The sequence below is a fragment of the Struthio camelus genome, chromosome Z (genome assembly GCF_040807025.1).
Source record: "Struthio camelus isolate bStrCam1 chromosome Z, bStrCam1.hap1, whole genome shotgun sequence".
Lineage (NCBI taxonomy): Eukaryota > Metazoa > Chordata > Aves > Struthioniformes > Struthionidae > Struthio > Struthio camelus.
Window position 1 is genome coordinate 10,510,944 of NC_090982.1, and position 27,205 is coordinate 10,538,148.

Here is a 27,205-nt window from a genome sequence, read left to right on the forward strand (position 1 = left end):
TTGATGGTGAATGCTTGGGGAATGCTCTCCCACTCTGCTGCAGCCCCCACTTGGGGCTGTGACTCTCCAGAGGAAGAGGTCTGCAGCCGGTCCCCAGAGAGCTTGCTTCTAGGGGACTACCCTACTTGGACGACTAAAGGAGAGTTGAAGAAAGACAAGGTGGCCTTTGGTTTTCCAGTTATAGCCTCTTCCCTGAGCCCAGACCTGTCCCAGGGGCACTCACTGATGAGAAATTTCCCTGAGGTCAGCTTCTCTGTACTCCTTTGCTGGCCTTTCTGTTCCCTCTGGCACCTCTGTTTCCACATCAGGGATTTTCTGACTGCTGCTTCCCAGCAGCAGCTCTGAGGTGCTTTCTGCCTGGTTTTGCTGACAAGGCTTTTGCTGAACTTTGACCACTTGCCTTTCCCCACCTTTGTCTCTGGAGATCTCAGGCAGCAGGGGAGTTTCCCTTGGGCTAGGGTCTTTATTGGCACTCTGCCTGAGGGCCTCCAGAGCTTCTCTCATGGCAAGCTGGCTGTAGGTGTTCAGCTCCAAACTGAGCTTTTGCACCTGGGAAGCTGCTTGCTGGAGGCCATCTGTTGTAACCCTGGGGTTTGCCTCACCTCTGGGAGAAAGTGCCTGGGATGGCTGCAGTGCAGGCATCTGGGTTTGAGCAGTAGAATCTGGCCTTTGGCCCTCAAATGCCTGCAGGGACCCATCGGTGCAGTTACCGTCCCTGGCTGCAGGAGAGCTAAAGCAAGGCAGCTGCAGTGAAACGGGAAGATTTTCTGCTGGGAGTTACAGTTCTTTAGAAAATGTGCCTTGAAAATCATCATCAAAATGCAAGGCTACAAAAGACTCCAAATGGACCATCACACCTTCAGCCGTCCTATTGGCTGTTTTCAGCCACAGGAAGAGAAACCTGGGGACGGACGATCTAGAGATGGCTCTGGTTTTTCGACTGCCTCTCCCCTGACAGAGACTTCATCTTTCCTTCTATCTCCTGACTCCTGGTCTTAGGAGGTCCATTTACTGGACATAGCAGGTAGCACTACCTGGGGCAAGTTGTCCAAAACAAGGAAGACGGTCTTGGGTAGCTGTGACCCCAGTGTCTGCAGGATGATCTTAATGGAAACCCTCTGGAGACTGTGCTCTTGTCAGACTCCTGGAGAAGAATCTTTCCCTGAGCTCCAGTAGAGCCTTTTTCAAAGGGCCAACAAAGCCCTCCAGAGCATTTATCCTTGCCAGAACTTCTCCAGTAACGCCCTCAGCCACCTATGGGATGTTTGCATTAGCAATGCCATCTGCATCCATGGCTTTTTGAGGTTTAAATACTTTCTGAAACATGCCTTCTCCGGGGACACTGGGTCTGAAGATGATCACAATTGCCTGGCCAAGTGTTGGTAGTTTCAATTTGACACCTTGTTGTCTAGTTGTGAATTTGAAATCAGATGGGCTGAAAGGAGATGGCTTTGTTTTGGTGGTCTCGGAGGGAAAGTCAGGCGGGACTCCAGTGCTCAGATCTTCCTGATGCCAGTGGGGACCCCAGTCTGTTGTGGGAAATCATGAAGTTCATGTGGGTTCCCCCATATAAATACCTTTATGTTGAAACTCCTTGGGGGGTCTCCAGGTGGGGGCTGTGCGGCCACGCTCACCCTGAGGGTGGCTGCCACCTCAGTTTGGATGCTGCCAGCAGCATATGGCTGATTCCTTTGCCTATGGGCCTCGGGTTGTCAGTTCCCCCTTGACCTTTTGCCTCTTGATCCTTCCTGTCATGCTGCCTTTCCACTTCTTGTCTAACATCCTCCTCAGGTCTCCTCAGAAAACAATGCTTGGAGGAGACAAAGATCTCCCTGCATGTGCCCCAGCCACCAAGCTGATAGTGTAGGCTTTGGCAGGAGCTGCCTTTTGTGTTTCGCCTTCCTCTACTGAAATACACACTCCTGTACAAATGTTATGATGAAGCTCTGGGCAGGCTGGCTGCATGGAGACTAGCTGTAGCTGCCAACTAGTGATTAATGGAAAAGGCCGTAACAAACCACTGCCAAAGAGCCAGGTTAGTCACTGTTGAGCAGCTTCTCTTGGGCCGGCATGGGATTTGTCCCCATCAGTGCTGCTTGAAAGGGGCATTTTCTATATGGATAGCTATAGTCTTTCAAATATCTTGTGTGGAAACCTCAGCTGAGCTTGGCTTGAGCCTTGCTGCTTTGTCACAACTGCTTCAGGAAGAGCTCTGGTGAAAGGAACTGAAACAACTGAGCTTTTGGGGTGGCAAGTTTTGGTTGCTCCACTAGGACTGAATGGTTGGATTTCCATGGACAAAACTGTCACTGCTCGCCACCTATACCCGTGTTGGAGATCATCTGCAGACCAAGGGCTTCGCTGGGCAGCTCTCTGCAATTTTCCTGTTGTGCACGCTGTTGCAGGGGCTTGATATTTCCCCTGCAAAATCCAAGCCTCTTTTGGGAATCAGACTGGGGTATTTCAGATGGGGTATTTTGGAATACCCCATCCACCTAATTCCTCAGAGCTGATGAATGCAAAATGAAAAGTGGGCACAATATTCTGGGATGTGGAAGGAAGATCCAGTTCCCCATATCAGTTCAGCGCCTGCATTGCACGGGAAGGGAGACCACAGCCCAGGAGAGTGGCTGCCAGGAGGTGAGGGCAGCAGGAAACTGGACATTGCAGGGTGCTTGGTCACCCAGCTCCGCACCTCAATACCCTGAGAAATCCCTGGGGAGCCAAGGCGGGAGCAGCTGCAAGCAGGCAGTGCTCTTTGTGGCTACCTCCTGTGGGTAACAAGGGGTGGGTAGAGGGCAAGGGGTTGTCTCCTCCTTGGCAAAGAGGTTGGGAGACACGTTTTGGCATTGCTTTAAGAGTGCTTATACGTGTAGCTTTTCTGGAAAAAAGACCGGTGCTAGGCGAAGGAAGGGGCTGGTTGCAACTCTGCCATGTGGTTTTCTTGCCAAGTGCAAAACCATTTCTGACTGAAAAGCACACTGTGACCTTACTGAAGAAAACCAGTCCTTGTTCCCCTGCACGTTTTCAGTAGCCCCAACAGGACTGTCTGTATTTGCAGCTCCTACAAAGTGTGGAGTATCTTTCCTGCCTCTTGCCAGTCCCCCCTGAGCCCTGCAAGCAGATGATTCCCTGATACACCCCCTGCCCCTTGAGAAGCAGAGGCCTGGAGCGCAGGATGAAGACGTGACATGTGGTGGTGCTAAACCTAGAAGGCGAATAATCCTTTGTGGTCTGGAAGCACCTAGCCCTGGGTCAGGAAAGTGCAGAGGCTGTTCCTCTTCCTCCTGCAGGGACCAGCCATGGCTGTCTTTTTTTTCAAGCTGTAAACACTCCAGGATCAGATCTGATATCTCCGTGCATTGGTGAGACCTCTCATGTTACTGTGGTTGCCCCTCAGACGTGTGTATAGCCCAAGGCTGCTGATTAAATGCTTGGTCTTCTGTCCAGGGATGTGTAGTTATTGATAAGGGAATAGAAGAGGAAGCCCAAGATCAAAACAAGAGAATAAATCAGCTCGGAATAGCTTAGAGCATAGCTTTTTGACAACTCAAGCTATTATTCTGGCAAAATACCCTAAGTGTGGAAATAAATCACAGATGCGTGCCACCTAGCAGGAGTCATCTCCCAGCCTCCCTAGGCGGGGATGTGCTGCAAATTTACACCATCCACCCCATTTGGCAGCTCCAAGGTCAATGGTGAGATTAGGAGAAAATAAATTTGACCTTGACCAAAGCTGAGCCAAGTATACTTCTCGAGTCTCAACTGGATGAATAAAGAGAGCTAGGGTTCTCTCCTGAAGTAGCAAAAGCCTTTTTCATGTAACTCCATTAGCAGCATTAGACCTGCTGAGCATCTCACATGGCAAAGGAGTTCCTTCTCTCCAGATATTGATGAGATTCAAAAGCACGCTATGATCCATTGGGCCAAAGATGTAATTTCTGAGTCATTACTTTTTTTTCATGTAATCCTTCAAAAACCTGCCTGATTTGCCATCGTGTGGTAAAGAAGTTGGTCTTCATCTCTCTCTGGGTCTGGCCTACCAGACATTAGTTTTGTCCTTAAGAGGGGATGCCGGTATGTATAAGGCCTGTGTCCAGAGTGCATCGTTAGTCCTGCTATGGTACTGTTGCCTGAGTAGAAAGTCTCCTACATGTTGTAACTTGATTTTAAATAGTCTTATGAATAGCCAAGGCTGCCCATCTAGTGCACATACCTGCAGGCAGAGCTGCTCTCTTCCCCTGTCCTGGTCTAGCACTTCACAGACTTTTTGAGTTTGGCTTGTGCTGGATGTATTAGTGGTATGTAGAAATAATGACTAAAAATGAACAGGGGCTGTCAAAGCAAGTGACTATGCTTCAAAAGAGGCAGTTAACTCCAGGAATCAGTCAAGATACGGTCTTCTGCTTATGGCCTTTGGAGATGCTTGTATGGAGACCCAACAGTCTTTCATCAGCTCCATCATCCCTTCATTTGGTCTATTCATTTATCTTTCCATCTTGCATCTAACAGATTATCCAGACTGCTGAAACTACTTAGAACTGAGGAGCAGGACACATTAATGTGTCTTTTAGAGTAAAAGCTCGCAGGCAAAGGAAATGACAGGAATGTGTCTGAACTGAACTCCATGCAGAAGGGGGAGGAAGATCCTGAAGTTCCTGACCGCAAGGCTGGTTAACACGAACAATACTCTTCAATGTGCTTACACCAAAAACCCACCAAGGAAGTAGAACCCAAATCTGTATTGGGCAAAATACCTAGGGCTGAGTCATCAGGAAGCAATTAATGACACCTAGTTCTACTGAGATGTCCTTTGGATTTTGCTATGCAATGGACTCTGAGAGGACCAATGGTGAGTTTAGGATCAATGAGTATGACCTTCGACTTTTCATTTGTGTTTTTATGACAACTTTCTGCATGGCCTACTAAGCTGGTAATGTTGTAATCCACCTAACTAAGACCAAATAGATAAAACTGTTTATTAAAACACGACATTTATTTTTACAAATACACACTGCTGATGTCATCGTGCCAAGATCTTCCTTTTCTAGGAAGCACTTCTCCAGGAAGGAAAAATGTGATTCCCTGGAAACGAATCTCTTTTGTTACTTCTTCATAAATAAGTGGGAAGGCTCTGCATAGGGTCAACACTGACAGCTCCTCCGGAAATGTAGCTAGAGAAAGAGCTCAGCGCTTTTTGGGAGTAAGTGCACAGCCCACTGCTAAGCTTGTGCCAGTGCCACCGGCTGTTCATTGCTGTGCAAAGCTGTGCTCAGTGCAGTAAAATTTATGTCTATGCATTGAAGAAGTCCCCACAAGTGATGTGCATCAATATGCAAAATTCTTCAGTGCAAAATGTCAGTCCCTTTACCGAACTGGTCCTAAATCATTATCACCACACACTGCTCAGCCCCAACTGCCAAATGAGTGATGGAGAGCACAGCCCAGGCAGTGGAGGGGTTGGCCTGCTAGAAGAGCATATGCTTGCCGTCTCTGACATCAGCATACAGCATTCCCAAATGTTGACATTTGTGTTACTCCTCCCCAGCCCAATCTTTACAGCATGTGCCATCAGCTCCCCCAGCAGTCGCACTAAATAGCTGTACGTGACTGACACTTCATGCTGCTTATTTCCCGGCTGTAATCTCTAAGTTTCGTTTGATTGGGAGTTTCTCTCCTAACAACAGTAGCTCTTTTTGTGCAGGCTGTGAGCTATCTCAATACCTGCCATGATGCATCCTCCATACCATTATGAAAGTATCTTTACCTTTTTTTTAACCTTATTATAGCTCTCTGTTTGGAGTTTGCTTGTTTAATCGTTCCCTGAAAATTAGAGCACAGTGTGCTCCTTTGTCTTGAGCTGCCCCCATCCCAAGGTCACTATTTGATTGTATATTTTTTAATTCAATTGTGAGCTTTCTGAGTTTTGTCTCCTTTGAGCAGAGTGCCCCTTGCCCTGGGAATGTGTGCTTTGATTCCTTTCATAAGAGCTTCTCAGCAAATCCCTCCGGAGCATATCACATTATTTGCTTTCATCTGTTTGGATCCGAGCTGCTTCTCAGAGTACAGATCATCATCTTTGGACTATCAGTTGTTTGTTTGCCCTTTCAACTTGCTGTCCATGTTAATATGTATAGGTTTCAATTTTTGTGTGTCTTTGCACCAGCAGTCCTCCCCTGATTATCTTTTTCTACAGCACCTGTCAGAGCAGGATTTAGCTCTGCAACTACGACCTCATCCATCCTCCATGTAACCTCTGGCTTCAGCTTCACCCACAGCGTGACAGAGGGGACTGCAGTGACCAGAAAGCAGTTGTCTGGATCTCTGCAGAAGCATTCAGGCCTGGCAGGAACTGTCCTAACGCCTGCACAATTCCAGCTCTGACGTGGGTCCCAACAGGTCGCATGTGATACCTGTGGTGTTAGGATGCTAGAGACAGCAGCTTCTCAGTGAGGAGGTCTCAGAGGCTCAGCTCTGAAGAACGGTTTAGGTGATGAATTCAAATTGAGCTAAATCTGGTGTACTTTGGATTCTCTTACGTGTGCAGAAGGCACTCGCCTGCTCTTCCGCCCTGGAGGCAGTTCAGAGGTAGAGGCTCTGCACATTGATTGTGCCCTGAATGCAGGACATAATGTCATCAGAGCTTTCCCTCCTTCAGGTAAATAGGAGCTTGATTCTTGTTCTTTAGGACTCTTTACAATGCTGCTGTTAATAAATGTAAGCACTTGCAGACTGGCCCTTTGTTAATTTTGGGCTGTTAAATGAGAACTGCCAAGGAGCATACATCCTAACCCAGAACTTTCTCCAGATGCTCAGCAGCTTTTGCCTGATGTAGCTGAGAATCCCACATGTCACCTCTACCCAGATGCATAATGTCTGCCTAGATTTCCAGGCTAGGATATTTTGCTGGCTGCAAATCCTGTCAGAATGAGAGTTAACAGTCTGGCCCTGCCCACACATCAGACCATCGGATATGGGCCCATTTCTCCTCCTGGGAAATGCAGAAACTGTTCACTGAGAGAGAGGACTCTTCAAAACTCAAGGAAGCTATTCACATCTTCTGACTCTTTGCTGTCCTCTCTCTTCGTCTTCGTTTCTTGCCCTTGGCAGCATTTGAAATTTTGCCTGCAGAACAACAAACCGCTCAGTCATATTTTTTGCATCAGCGTCAAGAGTCTCAAAAGTGCTACTGGAGGTAGCTGTGTGCCAGCATGAACACGATCCCTTAGCTCTTTCAGGAGCTGAAATCTTGCCTAGGTATGCTGTACTCAAGAGGTTTTCCTACTACGGCTGTGCCTGTATGCACCTTTCCTAGTGGGCAGGAGGTCATAGGCCTGACTAGGGGATGAGCATGGTCAGATAGCCTATTCCCGACTGTGATATGCAAGGCTTCTGGCACGCTCCAAACCAAGAAATGGTAACAGAGAGAGGGGTTTTAGTACAGACATTAAGCTAACAGTACCTCCCTCCTCTCTCAATGAACACTATAGCGTGTAGCCTGGAGGCAACCATACACCAGGCAGCTGCCATGCTCAACCTATTCTTAGCAAAACAGCAAAACGGAGAGCGGGAATGAAGGGAAAGTTTAGACTGGTCGGGACACGGAGAGTCAGCGAGGAGGAAATAGCTGTATGTATCTCAAAGCTCTCACCAGATCTCCTTTGCCCTGGTCTGCCACCTTATGTGACTTGACCATTTGGGTCAGTTGACTCTGGCCACAGTCTATGAATCTATGAATTGCCAAGCAACAATTACCCTGCCTGGCATATTTAGCCTGTAACTTCTTTAGAGTAAGGACATTTTCACATAGGCGTCATAAAGAGCATCAGGAACATTCTTTACTGTACTGGAAAGACACTAATAGCAATAATAATGTCAGACCCTTCTCCTTGTCATCAAAATCCCCTTTGTCAGTAGCCTGAAAAAAAGCATGCGCCATCTGAAGGCTTGAACTTTTCAGAACTCTGCAGTGCATCTCACATTTTAGGAGTGTTTTCTAAGAGGAAGACGCAATTATCCTCAGTACAAAAGCAATCATCAAAATGCCTCTACAGAAAGGAGAACAACAATCTTTAGTTATGGTTGCTGCAGAGTTAACCCCCCAGTCTACCATTTAAAGCAGCTGTTCCTTCTCTCTCTACTGCACTTCTCTCCTGTAAGTGTCAGGGACAGAGGCAAGCTGTTCAAAAATTAAATGGGAAAAACAGCATGGCAGGCATGCCTGCTTTGGAAGGTTGCGGGAAGACCAACTATAAACAGCTCTCCTGGCTATAGACTTTGGCACACAACACACAGTGGATCCCTTAGTGGTGCAGCTGTAGCCAAAATGGGTTTTGGAAAGAGGCTGTTCTTCACACCACGATAGTTATGTGGGTGCTTTGAGCAGAGGGTTGGACTGGGTCACCTCCGGAGGTCCCTGCCAGCCCTCAGGGTGCTGTGATTGTATGACCAGAGAAATGTCTGAATCCTGCTATTGTTCTCTCAGGCCCTGTGCTCCTTCCTGTGGCCTGCGTTAATCATTAGGATATCCTACCAGTTATCATCAGCTTGTTCTCCAGCAAGACCTGTAATTTCTCCACAGAGCCAAACCCCACCCCATGATGCTGAGCTTGGTGCACGTTGCTCAGTGCCAGCATGGCGCTGTTTGCACTACCTGGGGTCATTTTTCCTAGGCCCCCTAAGAAGAGAAGCCTTGCAGGTTCCTGTTGTCTACATTTATGGGCAATCAAAGATTGCCCAACGGAAATGTCACAGAATCATAGAATCACAGAATGGTTTAGGTTAGAAGGGACCTCTGGAGATCATCTAGTCCAACCTCCCTGCTCATGCGGGGTCCTCTAGAGCATATTGCCCAGGATCACATCCGGACGGGTTCTGAATATCTCCAGCGAAGGAGACTCCACTACCTCTCTGGGCAACCTGTTCCAATGCTCTGTCACCCCCACAGTCAAGAAGTTTTTCCTCATGTTCAGATGGACCTCCCTGTGTTTCAGTTTCTGCCCATTGCCTCTTGTCCTGTCACTGGGCACCATGGAGAAGAGTCTGGCCCCATCCTCTTGACACCCTCCCTTCAGATACTTATACATGTTGATCAGATCACCTCTCAGTCTTCTCTTCTCCAGGCTGAACAGGCCCAGCTCTCACAGCCTTTCCTCCTACGAGACATGCTCCAGTCCCCTGATCCTCTTTGTAGCCCTCCGCTGGACTCTCTCCAGTAGTGCCATGTCTCTCTTGTCCTGGGGAGCCCAGAACTGGACACAGGACTCCAGGGGAGGCCTCCCCAGGGCTGAGGAGAGGGGCAGCATCACCTCCCTCCACCTGCTGGCAACACTCTGCCTAATGCACCCCAGGGCACCCCATTGGCCTTCTTGGCCACCAGGGCACATTGTTGGCTTTTGGTTAACTTGTTGTCCACCAGCACTCCCAGGTTCTTCTCGGCAGAGCTACTTTCCAGCAGGTCGGTCCCCAGCCTGTACTGGTGCATGAGGTTATTCCTCCCTAGGTGCAGGACCCTGCACTTGGCCTTGTTGAACTTCAGAAGGTTCCTCTCCACCCAAATCTCCAGCCTGTCCAGGTCCCGCTGAATGGCAGGACAGTCTTCTGGTGTGTTAGCCTCTCCCCCCAGTTTAGTACCATCAGCAAACTTGCTGAGGGTGCACTCCTTGCCTTCATCCAGGTCATGGATGAATACGTTGAACAAGACTGGACCCAGGACTGACCCCTGGGGGGACACCACTAGCCACAGGCCTCCATCTTGACTCTACACCACTGACCACAACCCTCGGAGCTTGGCCATCCAGCCAGGTCTCAATCCACCTCACCGCCCACTCATCTAGCCCACACTTCCTGAGCTTGCCTATGAGAATGTGATGGGAGACAGTGTCCGAAGCCTTGCTGAAGTCCAGGTAGACAACATCCACTGCTCTCCCCTCATCTACCCAGCCAGTCCTTCCGTCATAGAAGGCTATCAATCAGATTGGTCAGGCATGATTTCCCTTTGCTGAATCCATGCTGACTACTCCTGATCCCCTTCTTGCCCTCCAGAAGCTTAGTGAGGACCTCCAGGAGGAGCTGTTTCATCACCTTTCCAGGGAGGGAGGTGAGGCTGACAGGCCTGTAGTGTCCTGGCTCCTCCTTCTTGCCCTTTTGGAAGACTGGTGTGACATTGGCTTTCTTCCAGTCCTCAGGCACCTCTCCTGATCTCCAGGACCTTTCCAAGAGGATGGAGAGTGGCCTAGCGATAACATCCGCCAGCTCCCTCAGCACTCGTGGGTGCATCCCATCGGGGCCCATGGATTTATGGATGTCAAGTTTGGACAAAAGATCTCTAACCTGATCCTCCTCCACCAAGGGAGAGTCTTCCTTTCTCCAGACTTCCTCTCTTATCCCCGGGGTCAGGAATTCCTGAGGGCTGGCCTTAGCAGTGAAGACTGAAGCAAAGGCAGCATTCAATAACTCTGCCTTCTCTATATCCTTTGTTACCAGGGCACCCACCCCATTCAGCAGCGGGCCCACGTTTTCCCTAGGCTTCCTTTTGCTATTGATGTATTTGAAGAAGCCCTTCTTGTTGTCCTTGACATCCCTTGCCAGATTTAATTCAAATTGGGCCTTAGCCTTCCTTGTCGCATGCCTGCACACTCTGACAACGTCCCTGTATTCCTCCCAAGAGGCCTGTCCCCTTTTCCACATTCTGTGTACTTCCTTCTTCTGCTGGAGTTTTGGCAGCAGTTCCTTGCTCATCCAGGCAGGTCTCCTGCCCGCTTTGCTGGACTTCTTCCTCAGAGGGATGCACCCATCTTGAGCCTGGAGGAGGTGATGCTTGAATATTAACCAGCTTTCTTGGACCCCTCTTCCTTCTTGGGCCCTACCCCATGAGATTCCCCTAAGTAGGTCCCTCAAGAGGCCAAAGTTAGCTCTCCTGAAGTCCAGGGTTGCAATCCTACTCATTGCCCTGCTCCCTCCTCGTAGGATCCTCAACTCCCCCATCTCATGGTCACTGCAGCCAAGGCTGCCCCCAACCTTCCCATCTCCAACTAGACCTTCTTTGTTTGTTAATACAAGGTCTAGCATTGCACCTCTCCTTGTTGGCGTCTCCACCGCCTGAGTCAATAAATCATAATCAGTGCTCTGCAGGAACCTCCTCAACTGTTTGTGCCTAGCTGTGCTGTCTTCCCAGCAGATGTCAGGGTGGTTGAAGTCTCCCATGAGAACCAGGGCCTGTGATCGTGAGGCTACTTCCAGCTGTCTGTAGAAGGCCTCATTGATGACTTCTTCCTGATCATGTCCTACCAAGACCTGCTCAAAGAGAGTGAGCTGTAGTGCTGGGAGGTGTCAATGCGGAATTTCCTTAAGGAGGCATCAGGGCAGAAAGAAGGGAGCCAGAGTGCCAATTGCCAGCTACATATGAGGGTGAACCAGTTCATTTCACCTAAGCAAAAGGAAGCACAGAAAAATTAACCCTCTACCCTTCTATCTCCACTTCAAAAGTAACACAACCCAGAATTTGATTTAACAGGCATGGCAGCTAATTCAGCCTGGCAACCACTTCACCAGGATCATCCTGTCACTGCCAGTGAAAGAACTAAGGACGGGGGAGATTTGTGGCACCTTTCTCCGCTTGCAGGGGGACAAGAGGGACTGGGTCAGCGCACTCAGGAGTAACTCACTGCCCCAGCTCTGGGGGAAAGATCTCAGCCCCAGCCACACAGCCCAGCTGGTATCGCTTAAAGTGGGCAGAAAGGTGCAAGACACGCACACACACACAGACACACACACACACACACACACACACACACACGCACACACACACACACACACACACACACAGAGACCACAGAGTGGTAAAACATCTCTGAGAGTTACAAGTGCCAGCTTTGTCCTGGCCGTGCTATTCAAAGAAAGAGAAGTGGATGAGCGTGAAAGAGGGGCAAAAGAGCAAAAAAAAGCCAAAAGAGTGCATGCAGTGCAAAGCATTCAAGCCTTTCCCTCACCTTTCTTTTGCCTGGCTGTTAAATGAATTAAATGAAGTGGAGCAGGAAGTGGGGGCTACCTTGGAGACCCCCACCCCATGCATGCAAACCTCCCTGGGAAAAAGTAGTGGTGGGGCAGCCGAGGGGGCAGGGAGCAGAGCCAAGACACATCACCCTGTGCTGGGCAGCGGCTCTGGGGGCAGCCGCGCGCAGGCAGTGAGTGCGGCAGCCGGGCCGGCAGCGGCGGTGGCGGGATGCGGAGAGCATCTCCCGGCGACACGGCTGCCCTCCCCGGGCGCAGGCAGGCGGCTGCCTGCGGGGACCCCTGGCTTTTGCAGCTGCACTAGGAAAGGCTTGGGGTGCCTGGGCATGTGAGTCCCCAGCAAAGTAGCTGGGGTTTACACACCTGGCACTGAGCTGATTTTGCTCCTGGGATCTAGACAAGCACATGAGCAAATGCACTTCTCTCACCCAGCGGGAAGCTGGCTAAATGCCTTATTACTGTAATTGCCAAATCCATCAGTCACCGCGGGCTGCCTCCAAGACTTGGTCCTGCTTCAGCCTCTGCTCCGGAGGGGCAGCCGGTCTGCTCTGACAATGCTCGCAGGGAAGTGTTTGGGATTTGTTTATTCTGGACTGTATCTCTGGGCATCCTTGTTCCTGTCTTTCTTTAAAGGTAAGTTCAGCTGTGGTTGTCTTTTTTTTTTTTTTCCTTTTTTTTCTTTTTCACAAAACCCCGGCCAAACTTCCACCCCCTGCTGTGTTTTTAGAGAGATTTACCTCTGTGTGTCCTTTAAACTCTGTCAGAGTCCCGTCCTGGTCCCACTCAAGTTAAGGGGAGTTTAGTAAACAGTTTGACTAAGTCTTTGGATTTTATGCTACTGAGAACCTTCTCCTCTTAAGAAGGGAAAAGGTGTATTTTTTTAATGAAAAGAGCTATTTTCACTTTCAGAAATGTATTGAAATGGTAGAAATGTATTGAATGATTTTCAAGAGGAAAATGTTCTTGCTCTCCTTTAGAGATTTACCTTACCAGTGCTTTTTTAGGTATGAGAAATTATAACTACTGGCTGGACAGGCTGGCTATTAGAGCCTTGTAGATGTGGGGCTGAAATGGTGTTTTTCTACTAAGAAAATATGACCAGAAGAAAAATCTTAACTCTTTACTTTCTCAGCATCATTCTGTAAGACTTGTACCTGCAGAATAATGTAAATTATTGTAGTCTTGTAGTCTAAGGTGTCACTGTGACCAGGTGTATATCCTGAAGTTGCAGTGTGTTACAAACAAAGGCAGGAACTGTATGATCCTTCCAAAACATGGAAGATTGCAAAGCTAATAAAGAATTTTTAAATGAGAAGAGAAGTTGATATTGCAACAATCCTGAATGATATTCAGGATCCTGCACAAAGTGTGCTTTTATTGCTCCCTATAAAGGTCAGATTTTTATATGAAACATGCTTGTGCTCCGTAACTCTGAGTTCTAAAATTGAGTATTCCAGATGTGTAGGACTATGTCCTGTTACTCACAATTTCTGCATAGAGAAATGAGGGTTGTCTCTTTAAAGCAGAGAGTGTAACGTGGTCCACATATTCCAGAAGCCCAGGGGCACAGGAAGCTAATGTCTATGTGATGTTGCGCTGGACCATACGTGTCCCTTGCACCCATATACCTTGCACCTCGTCAGTTCATCTGAATCTGCAAAACATCCTCACCTTTCACTACTGCACCTTCACTTTTCAGCTGCCTAGAGCGGCACCGGTATTGCAGAGAAGGGTTCCCCCACTTCCCATAATCAAGAGCTTTGCTATCTTTGTAAGACATCTCTGTGCTCCTCCAGGAGCTGAACTGACAGCCAGGTGATAGCAGCTAGTTATGACATAACTCAGTTTGTGTGCAGTCCCACTCGGAGTGATTAAAATACTGCCTTTCAAATACGGTGTAATCACTAATTCATCAAGGGGCATGCTCAGTTTTTCTGAACAGCTTGTGAAGACACAAAGTGCTTTTATAAATAATTCAGACAGTTTGTTATTAGGTGCTTTTACCAGCTGTTTATAAGCATGCACTTTTACAGGCAGCTGCCAGCACACCAAAATGGATCTCTGATCAGGATGGTCTGTATTTGCCCCCTTTTCTAGGCATAGAGGATTTTTTCTTTTTAAAAAAAGAAAAAAAAGAAAAGCCCCAAGGACTGGACAAGGGGTGAGGAGAGACAAAAACAAAGACGATATTAGCAAATTATCAGTAGCAGAGCCTTTCTGACAGCACGCTGTGAATAAACTCCCCCAGGATCACCTGCTGCACCCATGAGTGGAAGTCACAGCGAGTCCATCGTAACCAACATCACCCTCACACGGTGCTGCCTCGCTCCAGCAGAACTCATAACAATTTCTTACCTACTGAGATCTCCTCCAAGGCCATTTGACAGGGAGGCTGCTGCAGGGGAGCAGGGTGGGAAATAAGCAAGAAGAGAGAGAAAAGAAATAATGTCCCTGCATCACTTTTTTTAGTCCTTTTACAACTTTTTACTTTGACAGCCTCATGCCAGCTCCACTTGCACCATGGTGGGGAGCCCTGGCAGACATCCCCTTCTTGCCAGGGCACTGCAGCCCTCCTTCCCAAACACGTCCTAATGCCAGCTCCAGCCAAGCACCGTCCTGGGCTGCCAGTCGTGGCAAACAACCGCTCCTCATAGCTACCTGGCACCAAGACTACTCACCAGCTTAACCTACAGGACCAAAGTTGAGGTGAAACATAGGCGGGCCTGAAGCACAGCAGTGTCAGGAAGGCAAATTTGACGACACCTAGTACTTCCCAGGCTCCTTGGAGAAGCTGTAAGTGAGAAGGAAGAGGAGCTAATAGGGCACTGCAGAAATTATTCCTCTATATTTAAGGGGGGGGGGGCGGGGAAGTCAAACCTTCACTTTGCCACAGGGAAAGAAGAATTAAACTGAGCTACAAATCAAGTGTATTTAGGCCCAGCTATTTCCCCAATGAGCCAATACTCTCTACACTGAACAGCAAATCTGAGAATTACATTTGCAGCACCCCTGAACGGCGAGAACAACCGTCCCTCTGCCCCCACATCCGCTCGTTCAGGCAGGTTCCTGCGCCAGCACAAGAGGCAGTACCAGTGTGGTGTTTTGCCTTGGGAAACGACTTCAGATATCTTCAGACCTCTTGGTTTCTTTGCTCTGTGCAGCCTAACATCCGAGCCACGCAAAGACAAGGGAAGGGCAGAGCTCCCCTGCTGCGGCTCCTCTGGGAAGGGAAGAGCTAAGCAGTACGGGGCAGATCCCGCAGCCAAGGAGGCTGCAAGCGAGCTAGCCAGCTAACAGCTGTAAGCGATGAAGTAGCTCAGCCTGGCGTGGTTTCCTTCAGCCTGTGCAAAACAGCTTGTCTTTGGCTCATTCACAGCGCAGGGTTGAACTCCTATGCCATGCTCATTTCCTGGTTTCTACAGCTCTGCGGACTTTACCCAGCCCTGTTGATCACCTTAGACCACAACTGGTCACCTCTAAGAGCAAATCTTCACTGGGATGTTGTCCTTGGTTCACTTCCATGCAAGCAGGTGCTTGCAATACCATTGGCAAGACAGTCTTGAAAAGCCCAATTCTGCTGCCAGGCTGCAATTTGTTTAGTGTGAGCTAGTTAGACTGAGGTAACAGGGGTTTAGGGATCTCTGTAGAGGGAAGAATCAAAGCTGGTATTTAAATACATGGAGCCTAAACTTTGAGACTTAACTGGGTAGGACTGATGTAATTGCACTGAACTGTGTAGAGCAAACCGGTTTAGTCCAAAGAAACCCAGTCTGACAGATGCTAGAAGTCCTGTGCCTTAGCAGAGTACCATGTAAAATCGTGTGAATTCAGTTGGTCAGTGGAAGAGCTCTACCTTTGGACCTCACGCATGTTACCAGACGAGAAGCAGGTATAAAAGTGAGATCATTTAGAGTTTTTCGCACCCTTAATTTGAAGACTGAAGGGCATACTAATGCCAGTTCCCCAGATCCTCTGAGTTACTGAGGTGATAACAGAGTTTACAGGATTACAAAGTATCTGCAAAAAGTCTAAAATAGAAAGATAAAAGAAAGGTCTTTGCTTGAACAAGTAGATAACTTCTTCTATATTGTTTAAAAAGATGCCACACATGCACCTTGCAGAGAGGAGAAATTACTGTTAACTCCCATTATAGCCATCACTATAACCCCTGAGAGCACGCGCACCAGAGTCTGGTCACTCCAGCGAGCAATGCTGGGTGCCTGCTCAGGGGTCACAGAGCCGCAGGATCCCATGGACAGGGCTGAATGTGACTGGTCACAGCACAAGTCCACATATAGGACTGGTGCTCTGGTGATCAAGAGCACCAGACCAGAGGCATGGGTCAACACCTTTAAGATGGGCAGGCAGAGTCTTAGGCAAGTCTCTTGAGATGATTTCCTGCGAGTTACTGTCTGCCGCAGTAAGTTGCTGTGCATGTGTGCCTCTTGAGATTGACTTTTCAGTTCAGTGAAGCAGACTTTATGTTCTTCATGTCAACTCACTAATCTTACATCTGCATTTACTGCTTTGCATTACTGTAGGCACAGGTGAAACTCTAGGACTGGCCTGAGTCGTGTTTGTGAGAAGTCGCCAGGCTCCAAGAAAGTTAGAGCTATTTGCATGCGCAGTAGCTGACTGTGATCCGGGCTTCATCTTTCTGTGTTAGCTGTTTCCAAATTTCACTAGAAAGACTGAGAGGATCCAGGAAAAGCACCTGGGCCCTGACTATATATTCACTTACTGGAATAGTGCTCTGAGTTTAAGAGTCCACAAAGGTAACATTACACAGGAAAGTAATATTCAGGTGATATTTGGGACAATGCCAGGTAGTGCCTGAGGAGCCTTCAGCCCAGCCTCAGCATGGGGCCCATCTGACAGTCTGAGAGCAGAAGTTCCCATTTCAGGTACAAGATTCAGTGTTTTAAGGACAGCTGCAGACCTTTTTTTCTCCCTCTGGTCTGTTTGCCTAAGAGATGAGGGAAGAGGATGAGTTAGTGATGGCAGTAGCATATTGCATGATTTTGTCAGCAGCTGCAAACTTTTCCAAGCAATGAAAGAGGCATTTAATGTCCCCACGGTGCAGAGGGAACAACGAACAGCTTGTTCGCTTCTTGTGCCTGCGTGGTGAAGTGACTTTTCCCAGAACCTGAGAGTGTGGCTACTTCAATCACACAGCAGGGGATATTTCCATCTAAATATGATGGCTGTGGTTGCAAGGGGACTTAAGTACCCCAAACCCTTTCAGTTTCACTGCACATCCTGAACCAAGGACTAGCACAAATTTTTCATTTGTTTGTCTGAACAGAACATGTCCCTCTTGTCCCTCCAGAAGCATGGAGGGAGAGATAATGTCTCCCCAACACTAGGATGCATTTAAAGTAGATCTGAAACGTTCGCGCAACTCCTAGCATGGTTATCAGAGGATGGTCACTACACAGAGACACTGTATAATCCAGTTGAGGAAGAGAGAAAAGAGTAATGGACATGGGAATAAAATAGGTAGACTGGAGGCTGTTGCTGGTTTGGAGCAAATCTGGCTTGCAGAAAAAGTGATGCTTATTAAGTACTTTCTGCATTGAGGAAAGCAGTAGATGACAAGGCAGAGACCAGAATCAGATGGTGTGTTTGGAAATAACATTATCTTTCCACTTAGGGCTCATAACTAAGCCAGTAGGTTGCAATGGAAAGATAACCTGTAGTTAGCTGGATTACTTGCTATGAGCTGGCCTTATTCGGCTGCAGAGACTGTGGTGACCGCAGTGCTGAAATGGGTATCTGCAGTCCTTATCACCTTCCAGAAAGCTGAGTGAGGACAGGTCAGTTATCAGTTCTCACTTCTCTCCTTAATACAGACTGGATTTGGACAAAGGATTTACAGGGAAGGGTAGACTTTAAGGAGAGCTCATTTCCCTTTGAGGATGGTGAGGAGCCCAACCTTCTCACCTGATTCCCTGAGAGAGATGTCAAGCTTTCCTTTCTGTGCCATCCTCTAGGATAAGAGACACCTCTGCCTGCTTCCTTTGACCAAATTCCCCATGGGAATTATTAATAGCAGGTGCTTTTGAAGCTAATACAGCAACACCTGGAAAGTCTACTGCTACTCAAACAACAGCCTAAAGCCCCAGTTTGCAGGTGGGCTTGACAAGACTGCACACTGTCTTCCCTGAAGTTCAGCTGTGACTATGTGGGAAAGAGTCACCGGTCACTTTGATCCCCACAATGTCAAGAGAGAAACTAAAGTGGTAAATTGCAAAGGAGACATCTGTGGCAGCTGGGGTGAGAGAGGATCGAATCTATATAGACATATAGACTTGTAGAATAATTCAGCTGCAAAGGACCTCCAGAGGTCACGTGGTCCAACCCCCCTGCTCACAGCAGGGGGAGCTCAAGTTAGGTTGTTCCTTGTGCAGTGAGACGGGAAGGTCTCCAGCAGTGGAGATGCCACAGCCTTGCTGAGTCCCTCTTTCTGGCAGTGAGCACCCTCCTGGGAGACAAGCTCTCCTTTGGTCTCCTGGCAATGTCCCGTGCGGTGACTTCTGTCCATTTGGTGCTGTCCATGTGCACCTCCTGGAAGAGTCTGGCTCCATCTTCTCAGTGCCCTCTCACATGGGAGCTGGAGAGAGCCAGGGAAGTTGCCCTTCACCTTCTCATCCCCAGGCTAAAACCAGAAGCATTTCTGTCCGCCTCTCCTTGGACATACCATGCTCCAGCCCTCTCCCTATCTTGGTGGTCTCTGCTGGACTTGCTCCACGGGACAGTGTCTGCCTTGTGCTGCCCTGAGGAGCCCCAGCTGGACAGAGGACTCCAGAAGTGGTGGGGCTCAATGGGGCTAAACATAGGCTGGCTGTAAAGGAAGTTGCTGCTTAATGTTTTCATCTCCTCTGAGTCAGAAGGTTTAGGGGGAAAAAAAACAGCCTAATGTAGGGGATCACATTGAATTCCAGAAAATTCATTCTATAATTCTGAGCCACATTGTGCCCTTTTTGGAGAGTGAATTCCTCATCTTGAACCTGCAGGGTGGTGAAACACGGCATGTCAGAGGACAGATTATTTCCCCCTGAATATTGTGCCACTTTAGAAAAGTCATCAGCACACTCAAATCTAGCCCAAGGAGGAGCAGCTGTAACAATAGGAAGAGGAAATAAAAAATTGAAAGAAATAGTTGTCAGGTGGTTTGCAGTTGTCAGTTTCAAGCTGAGAGTTTCAGAGCTGGCAAACAGGCAGCACCTTTGAATTAGACCCATTCTCGTACAAGCATCATACACCATTGATAAAAGTGCCTAGGCATTTCAGGAGGTCAGAGGCTCCTAGGCAGCCCCGAAGGTAGTCCTCCAGGCAGGACAGGAGGAGCTTAAAGGCACATGCTATGAGCCAAATACATTGCACAGCCGTCATGACAATTCACGGGTATTACAAGGGCTCAGTTCCACTGCAGCTGGATAGAAAGCTAATTAAAAAAAAAACCCCTCTCCAAGGTCAAAATGTACCTATGAATTCCTAGAGAGACAAAGTCAGGTTTGCCTTTGGATCCCAGCAAGCACAACTTGTAAACAAAGCAGAGGGCTTGCCAAATCGCACAGCTAAAATCATCTCTCACTGCTACAGATTCGCTCCACTGCAGCAGATTTTGGGTTGAAGGAGCCACAGGATATCTAGGAAATTTTCAGTAACCCCCAAGTCCAGCCAAGGCTAGGACTAGAAAGAATTACTCATGATGCTTTCACGATTACTTATTGAAATCTGTAAGGTCCTCAGAAACAACCCAGAAAGCAGACCCTTCCCCTCCTCGCCAATCCAAGCTCCTTCCCAGCTTTTCCACAGACTTGATACTGGTTCTTGGGTTCATTCCTACAGATTAAGTTGCCGTGCAGTTGCTCTTCCCCGTTTCAGTTTGCAGCACCTTCCCACCAAGCACCTGTACAAAGGGGGTCTGATCTCCATTGGGACCTTCTGGCTGATATCACAGCCCAAAGTTAAAGTGCCTCACAAATGCTAACTAGTAGCCACTCCAGTCTACATAGCTTGGTTAATGTATGCAAAGCTACCTGGAATATCTATGTGAATGGGGATTACAGCTAGGTTCTCCCAGCAGGCTTTCAAAGCTCAGGATTTATATTTCTGCATTGAATGAGGTTTTCTCCCTTTCTATCCTTCAACTCTGCCGGATAGCTGGTCACTTCAAGGCAAAAGACCTGCCTTTCTAACGAAGCCACGTCACTACCTTGCAGCACACCCTCTGCAGAACGCCCTCTGCAGCAGTGTTTTGTTCAGGGGCTAAGCTGGCTGCCAGTCAGTAAAGTCACCAGCCTTTTGGGGACAGGAGGGCATGCAAGAGGGCAGGCCAGACAGCATGGGGCCACTTTTCACTTCTTGGGCTCGTTCTGATCTCTTACAGCAGCAAACTTCCCACACGTGCAGACATCTGCTCCCGAATCAGAAGATGACGGTTGTACTCCACCTGGACACTTGGGGAATCAATTTTGTTTTGTTTGCACTGGCAGTGCAAACAGCACTGTCATAGTGGAGTTACCAAAGCTTTAAAGATAAAGTCAAGTCAAAATCAAGTTCCTCCACTGCCTGAAAGAACCTTATTTTCACTGTGGTTCACTTCTCCTCTTGGTCAGGGTCAGAGTCAATCGGTCAGTACAGGCTTGGCTGGCAGAGTACAGCAAAGAAAGTCATATATTTCCTGCCCGCATGGATTCCAGCAAAACGAGGACTCAAAGCTTGTACCTGAAGAAAAGATATTTGCTTCTGGTATCCTGAAAAAAGGGACAGATCAAAGCTAACAAGGACTGAGGTATCACCGAGACCCTGTAACATTCAGAAATTGGGGGAAAAAAAAAGCCCTTACCTCATGGTACAGCCAATATTTAGCCACCAGATATGTGCCTAAGCAAATCCGGGCTGAATAAGCCAAAACGAAGCACTTCTTACGATTGCAAGCACCCTAGGTCAGGTCTTTGCAGACACTTGTTTGACTAGCCACAAGTCTAATTTGCTCAGAGCCATCAATTTCACTCATCAAGACTATCTTAAAAGCAGCTCCCATTTTCAGAGTGAAATAAATTCAGACTCCTTGCTGGGAATTTTAATGCCTGTGCTCAGACCTTGTCATTGAAGATCTAGACTACCACAGCCACAGACTTCTTAGACAATTCCCCTGGCAGCAGGCAGATAGCCTGCCATGCAGGCTGACAACATGTTAGGCCAGGCTCGGGGAAGCTCAGTGGTGCTACTTATATCAGGGCTGAATCTGGTTTAGAGGTGTTTAATGTAAGTTTTGCTCCCTAAGCAGGAAACCGTTTCAGGTCTTGGGAAGGTGTCTATTCACATTTCCCACAGCAGGTACTCAGCACTGAAAAAGAGGAGAAATGAGCAGCTGGTCAAGATGCAGGCAAGGTTTCCATCAGGGAACCACATACCCTTCACTTAGGGCTCTTATACCATATTTTACGTCATCTAACGTCGTCATGTCATCTACGTCATCATGAGTTTCTGACAAAGGATAGACAAAATTTGGAACTCCCTCTACATGTGCAGGTCCATGTTCACCTGACCATTAGTGCCTTACCCTGCTGCCGGCTCGGCTCTCTGACCTTGCTCACAGGCAACAGCCAGGGCTCAGGTGACACCAGAGAGGGCAAGAGGTACCACCGATGGTGTTGTCTATTTCATTCTCAGTACTGTTGTTACTGAGGATTGCTATGCAGAGCAACTTGCAGGCAGACAAGGCTGCCCTTCCAGAGACATAAATGCATCACTCAGCAAGCAGCCAGCTCTGGGACAACCAGCACTGCAACTGACTGTCATGAAGTGGAGGGGAAAAAAAAATCACCGCAACACCTTTGGACACAATGGGTGGCTCGTTCCTGTGACATGGTTGTTTGAAGCATTTCCACTCTGAGCTGTCATCTGCATCACCCGGATTTGTTCAACGCTATCACCACTGCTTCAGGAACATCGCACGGAGGCAAGGGTTTTGAGGCAAGGTCCCTCACTGGTGACTTGTGAAGAAAGAAATGGTTTTTTCTAGCTAGTAAAAGCAAGTCTGTGACTAAAGTGTATTACCTAGGAGAACTATGCTTGATTGTGTGGCCTGTGCTGTTTCATTTACTGATCCTCCCTTCAAATCCCAGGATGGCTGGCAGGGGTTGCTGAAACATGTCTTGGCTAGGTGAGTCCCCCTCCTCTCCCATGCTCCATCTCCTGCTCCCGTGCTGCTGTACATCTAGTACTGTGGCACTTACACTTGTGTTGTATGGAGCTAAAGAAAAAAAGCATTGCACTAAAAATGCAGATTTTTTCCTCTCTTCTTTCTGATCCAGAGCAATGAAGCAATTTAGATAACTACCGTATATTGGAGAGGTAAGCCAAAATGAGTGGTAGCTTAATGCACGTCTCTTCACCTCACACGTGTATCCTAGCCCTTAAAACATCTGCACCAAGCCAGCAGGGCCACCAAAGAAATAATCCATTCTTTCGTTCTGTAACGGCCTGTATTCTCTTTTCAGCATGTTGTCATGTGCCTCAAATCTCTGAGTTGAAACCTTTCATCACATACCCTTCAATACCCATTTCTACTGGCAGTCCTTTAACTGGTGTAATAAAACAGAAATGGCCAGTATCAGGAAGATTAGGTCCTTTTTGCCTAGGAAAACATGGCATTTCTTACATTCCTCTGGGTATCTAATGAGTTTTGAGCGTAGGACAGAAACAATTTGCGTATTGAGAGTCAAAGATTAGATTCAAAGATTATGTAGAAGGTAAATAGATTAAAAGGAGCTTTTAAATGAGAGAAGTATTCATCTACACACCACACAAACACATTCATGTGCTACCCACATAGAGAGTTGAGGCAGCTATTGCAGTGCCATTGTTTCCTGCCTGAATACTCTTCCCCTAATATGATGGCATGCGTGTTAAAGCTAATGACGTTGAAATAAATAATGCGTTTGCAGTCACAGATAAAAGTAACAACCTGCACATAAGAACAAAAGCAGGTGGGACACATCCATGTCTTTGGGGATTAAGTGACATATGGCAGTGATACGCTTTACATTCTCAGAAATCTGCAAAATATACAACTAAGGTGAATGCTTTTTTATAGCTACCAAAGCAGTAAAGCATGCCATATTTTGGTAAGAGATATTGCGATTTCAACTGTTTGTGCTGATGAAGTTTCCCGTGAAATAACTTGCATTTTCAATGATATTACCCCTATTACTTCCCCCTATGATTGATCATTGCATATACTGTTTATCCTTCTGTGATCATTCCATATGCATTCCCAAAGAAATAACTACAATCTGAGAGTTCAGTAATAAACTAAGCAGGAAGTAAATAATAGAGGGCTAGCTACTTCATAAAAGCCTGCAGGCTTTTAGGAAAATATATGAAGCTCTAGGAGTTAGACAGCTCTGATACTCAAAAGTTTTCCTCATGCTTTTTGCCGTGTAAATGTTCCAGTCATACTAGGCCAGAACTCCCCTCAATTTCTTTTAGAAAACAGTAATAAAAAAGAAAAGAGGGTGAGGAGGAATGTGGCACAAGAACAGTGCAGAGAGAGAAAAAAAATACATAAATGTGGTAAAGTATCTGCATAAGGGGAGTGAATAACACCACAAAAATGATATCACAGGAGTTGAGGAAGTTTTATGAAGTTTATGAAAAGGAAAAAAATGTTCAAAAGTAGCAATATGCTGGAAAAGGAATATGCTGCTGATTTGCACTGCAATCTGTACTGCTTTACGCAAAATGATTCTAGGAATTGTTTTTGAGGAGGGAAGAGGAACAAAAACACGTTTTACAGTTCAGAGACCTGATAGCATGCATATGTGTAACTGTAAAGTATTTTAGAAAGAATATAAGGTTTGAACTGAAAAAACTTTCAGTACAAAAAAGCTCCCGTAATCTCATATGACTAAAGTGGTAGCTATCTGGGGACCCCTTTCCTGCTGTGGATTAATTAATTGGCCTCGTGCCTTCCAGTTGCCTGCAAACTGTAGGAGCAGTTTAGGGAAGCCACCACTCAGGTTAATCAGAGAGTAAAGCTAGAGGGACCTGATGCTTTGCCTATCTCAAGCCATTGCATTTCACCTAATCACCCCTTATCCAGCCCAGCAGCTTTTTGGTTTAAGCAAATTCTGAAGAAAGACATCCAGCATCCCTGATATGAGGACTTCGGGGTGGAGCAGCCCTTGTTCTAGAGGTTTACTACATTTCCTGCTAGAAAATGAAATGTCTGCTTCATTTCCAGCTTTTTTTTTTTTTTTAATTTTTTTATTTCAGCTCCAAATCACAGATGGCTTTGATGCCCTTTACACAAAGTAAAGCCCTTTAGCATCCAGTGCACGTCAAGGCAGAGTATGTCATCCATACTTGCTATTCTTCCCACTAGAAACAGAGCTTGGAAGTCCACCCACTCATCCCCTCTTTGACATGAGGTCCTTTTTACACATGCTCATTACCTCTTAGGCTTGCTATAAACAAACACTCTGAGGATGCCCGCTGTCTTGACACTACTACAGCCACACTGGCCATGCGTTATGCTGAGCAAAGCTCCTTCCCCAGGCTTTCTCTGCTGTCAGCAGCTCATGCACCTTGTGGTACCATGTGTCCAAAAGGAGTACAGCAACAATCACCACCCACGGCCAGAGGAAGGTAACGTTAGTCAGAAACCTGTATCAGACTAGACCCGTTCCTACTGACTGGCCTTCACTGCTGCGACCTTCACAACCATTATCCAAGAAAAAGATCTAGTATTAAATGTCAGCTATTTCTTTAGTTCAAGTGGAAAGTTACAGGATTGGGTTTCCACCCTGTTAATGTTCTGCCAGGGATGACTCTGGTTCTTCATCTTCTCTCTTTCAGTTTCTCTTTACATTCAAGTTATCAGACCTTAGTAAGTCATTGCTAATGAATCTCTCCACTGCAAGACCAGGGACTCCAGTTTTCAGAAGCACCAGAACTCGGGTGACTCCCATGGCATAAGGCTGGGAGACATCACCAAAAGACAATTTTTACAGAATCATAGATGGGTTTAGGTTGGAAGGCAATCCAAGGCACCTCCAGAGACTGCCCAGTCCAAACCCCATACTCAAAACAGGATGAGCATGAGCAAGTTGCTCAGGATTGTGTCCAGTTGGGTTTTGAATATCTCCAGGGTGGAGACTACACAACCTCCATGGACAGCCTGTTCCACTGTTTGATCACGCATACAGTAAAAAAACTTTCTTTTTCCCTATGTTTAAGTGGAATTTCTTGAGTTTTGATTCATGCTCATTGCCTTTTGTCCCAGGCATCACTGAGAAGAGTCTGGTTCCATTTTCTTTCCATCACACCATTAAGCATTTATAAACACGGAGAAGTTCCCCCTTTAGCTTTCTCTTCACCAGACTGAACCGTCCCAGTTCTTTCAGCCTCTCCTCATATAAAGGATGCTCCAGTCCCTTCATCATTTTCATCTCTTGTCACTGTGCTTGCTCTGGTATGTCCATATCTGTCCTGTGCTGGGGAGCCCAGCACTGGATACAGCACTCCAGGTGAGGCCTCACCAGTGCTAAGTAGAGGGGGAGGATCACCTCCCTCCACCTGATGGCAATGCTTTGCCTAACACAGCCCAGGATGCCATCGGTCTTCTTTTCCTTGACTCCACGTTGCTGGTGCATGTTGAACTTGTTTTCCAGCAGGACTCCCAGGCTGGCCCCAAGCGAGTACTGGTGCATGGGGTTACTTCGCCCTAGGTGCAGGACTCTGCGCTCCCCTTTGCTGAACTGCATGAGGTTCCTCTCTGTCCGTCTTTCCAGCCAGCTGAGGTCCCTCTGAATGGCAGCGCAGCCCTCTGGTGTATCAGGCACTCCCCCTAGTTTTGTATCAGCTGTAAACATACTGAGGGAGCCCTCTGTCCGTTCATCCAGATCATTGATGAGGCTTTAAACAGTATTGGCCCCAGTCTCCCTGGGAGACATCCCCAGTGCCTGGCCTCCGGCTGGACTTTGTGGCGCTGATCACAACCTTCTGAGCCTGGGAGCTGCTCAGTTTTCACTCCACCTCACTGTCCGTTTATCTAGCCCATGCTTCATCAGTTTATCAAAGAAGGTGTTACAGGAGACAGCGTCAAAAGCCTTACTAAAGTTGAGAGAAACAACATTCACTACTCTCCGCTGAATTTTTAATGAGATAGTACTTTTTTCTGCTGATTCAAAGCTAATTCGGCAATAAGGGGGACAGTGGATGAAGCTGTGGGTCATAAGTGGCGCTCTGTCACTCAGCAGCCTGCAGCAAGCAAGCATCGCTCCTAATGCCCACCAGCAGTTCTTTGCAGATGAAGACTCTCTCGCAAAAGTCTGATCAGTCTGAGAGACTGATTTGGCAAGCTTAATAAATTACTTCCAACTTCCAGCCTATTTTAAAATTTTGTCTCAGGGACCACTGAGCTTACGGTGCCGGTGACTGAGGTTAGATTTGTGGCTGCAGGGTGGGCAGCAGTAATGCTTATCCTGTCGCTGTTCCCAAGAGACCCAGGCTTCCCCATCACCAACAAACACTCCACTTAGCACTCAGAGATGTACTGTCACAAAGCATTAGCACAGGCATTAGAGGGATAAAAAGCTGTAATCTCTCTGGAGTATGAAACACTAAGTAGTTGAAGATTTAAAGAACTTTATGAAAATACAATTTTGACCCGTTGCCCATCTCTGTTCCTGCTCCAGAGCTACTGCAATGGGGTTTTAACAGGCTGATTAGACAAATGAAGCCTTTGCAACACCAACAGCTGCCATGGCAATTTGCCAGGAGACCCCAAGGCTTCACCACTTCTGAATCTACACAATTTTGTAAACAAAACCAAAGAGCACACAAACATATGGCGATGGGTACCAGCTCAGTAGGCTAAGAATAGATCAGCGGGGATACGTTAACAATTGCAGATACAAGAGGTCAGCAAGTAGCGGGACCACACTGCAGAAAGGAGAAGTGAAGAACGGATGGAGAGCCAGCTGCAAAAATCTAGTGCAGGGTTTCTTCAGCTCACAGCGTTTAACAGGGCAAGGGGCCTGGTTACAGCATGGCTGGAGCACACAGCGCAAAGTCAGCTCCCTGGGGTACACAGCAAAGCGTTATGCCCAAATCTCCCTGGTCAGCCCCCTGGGGTGCCTGAGTTACTGCACTCTGCCAGCGATGCTACCAGCAG

General features: G+C 47.5%; 1 protein-coding gene across 1 annotated transcript in view; it reads left to right on the top strand.

The window, feature by feature from the left end:
- The first annotated feature begins 12,258 nt into the window (after window positions 1-12,258).
- LOC104144373 (neuronal acetylcholine receptor subunit alpha-7) overlaps window positions 12,259-27,205 on the top strand; it is a 60,634-nt gene continuing 45,687 nt past the window's right edge. Inside the window, exon 1 of the mRNA XM_068927437.1 lies at window positions 12,259-12,645. Within this exon, the coding sequence (XP_068783538.1) occupies window positions 12,567-12,645 (79 nt within the window). The 5' untranslated portion in view covers window positions 12,259-12,566. The remainder of the gene's footprint in view (window positions 12,646-27,205) is intronic.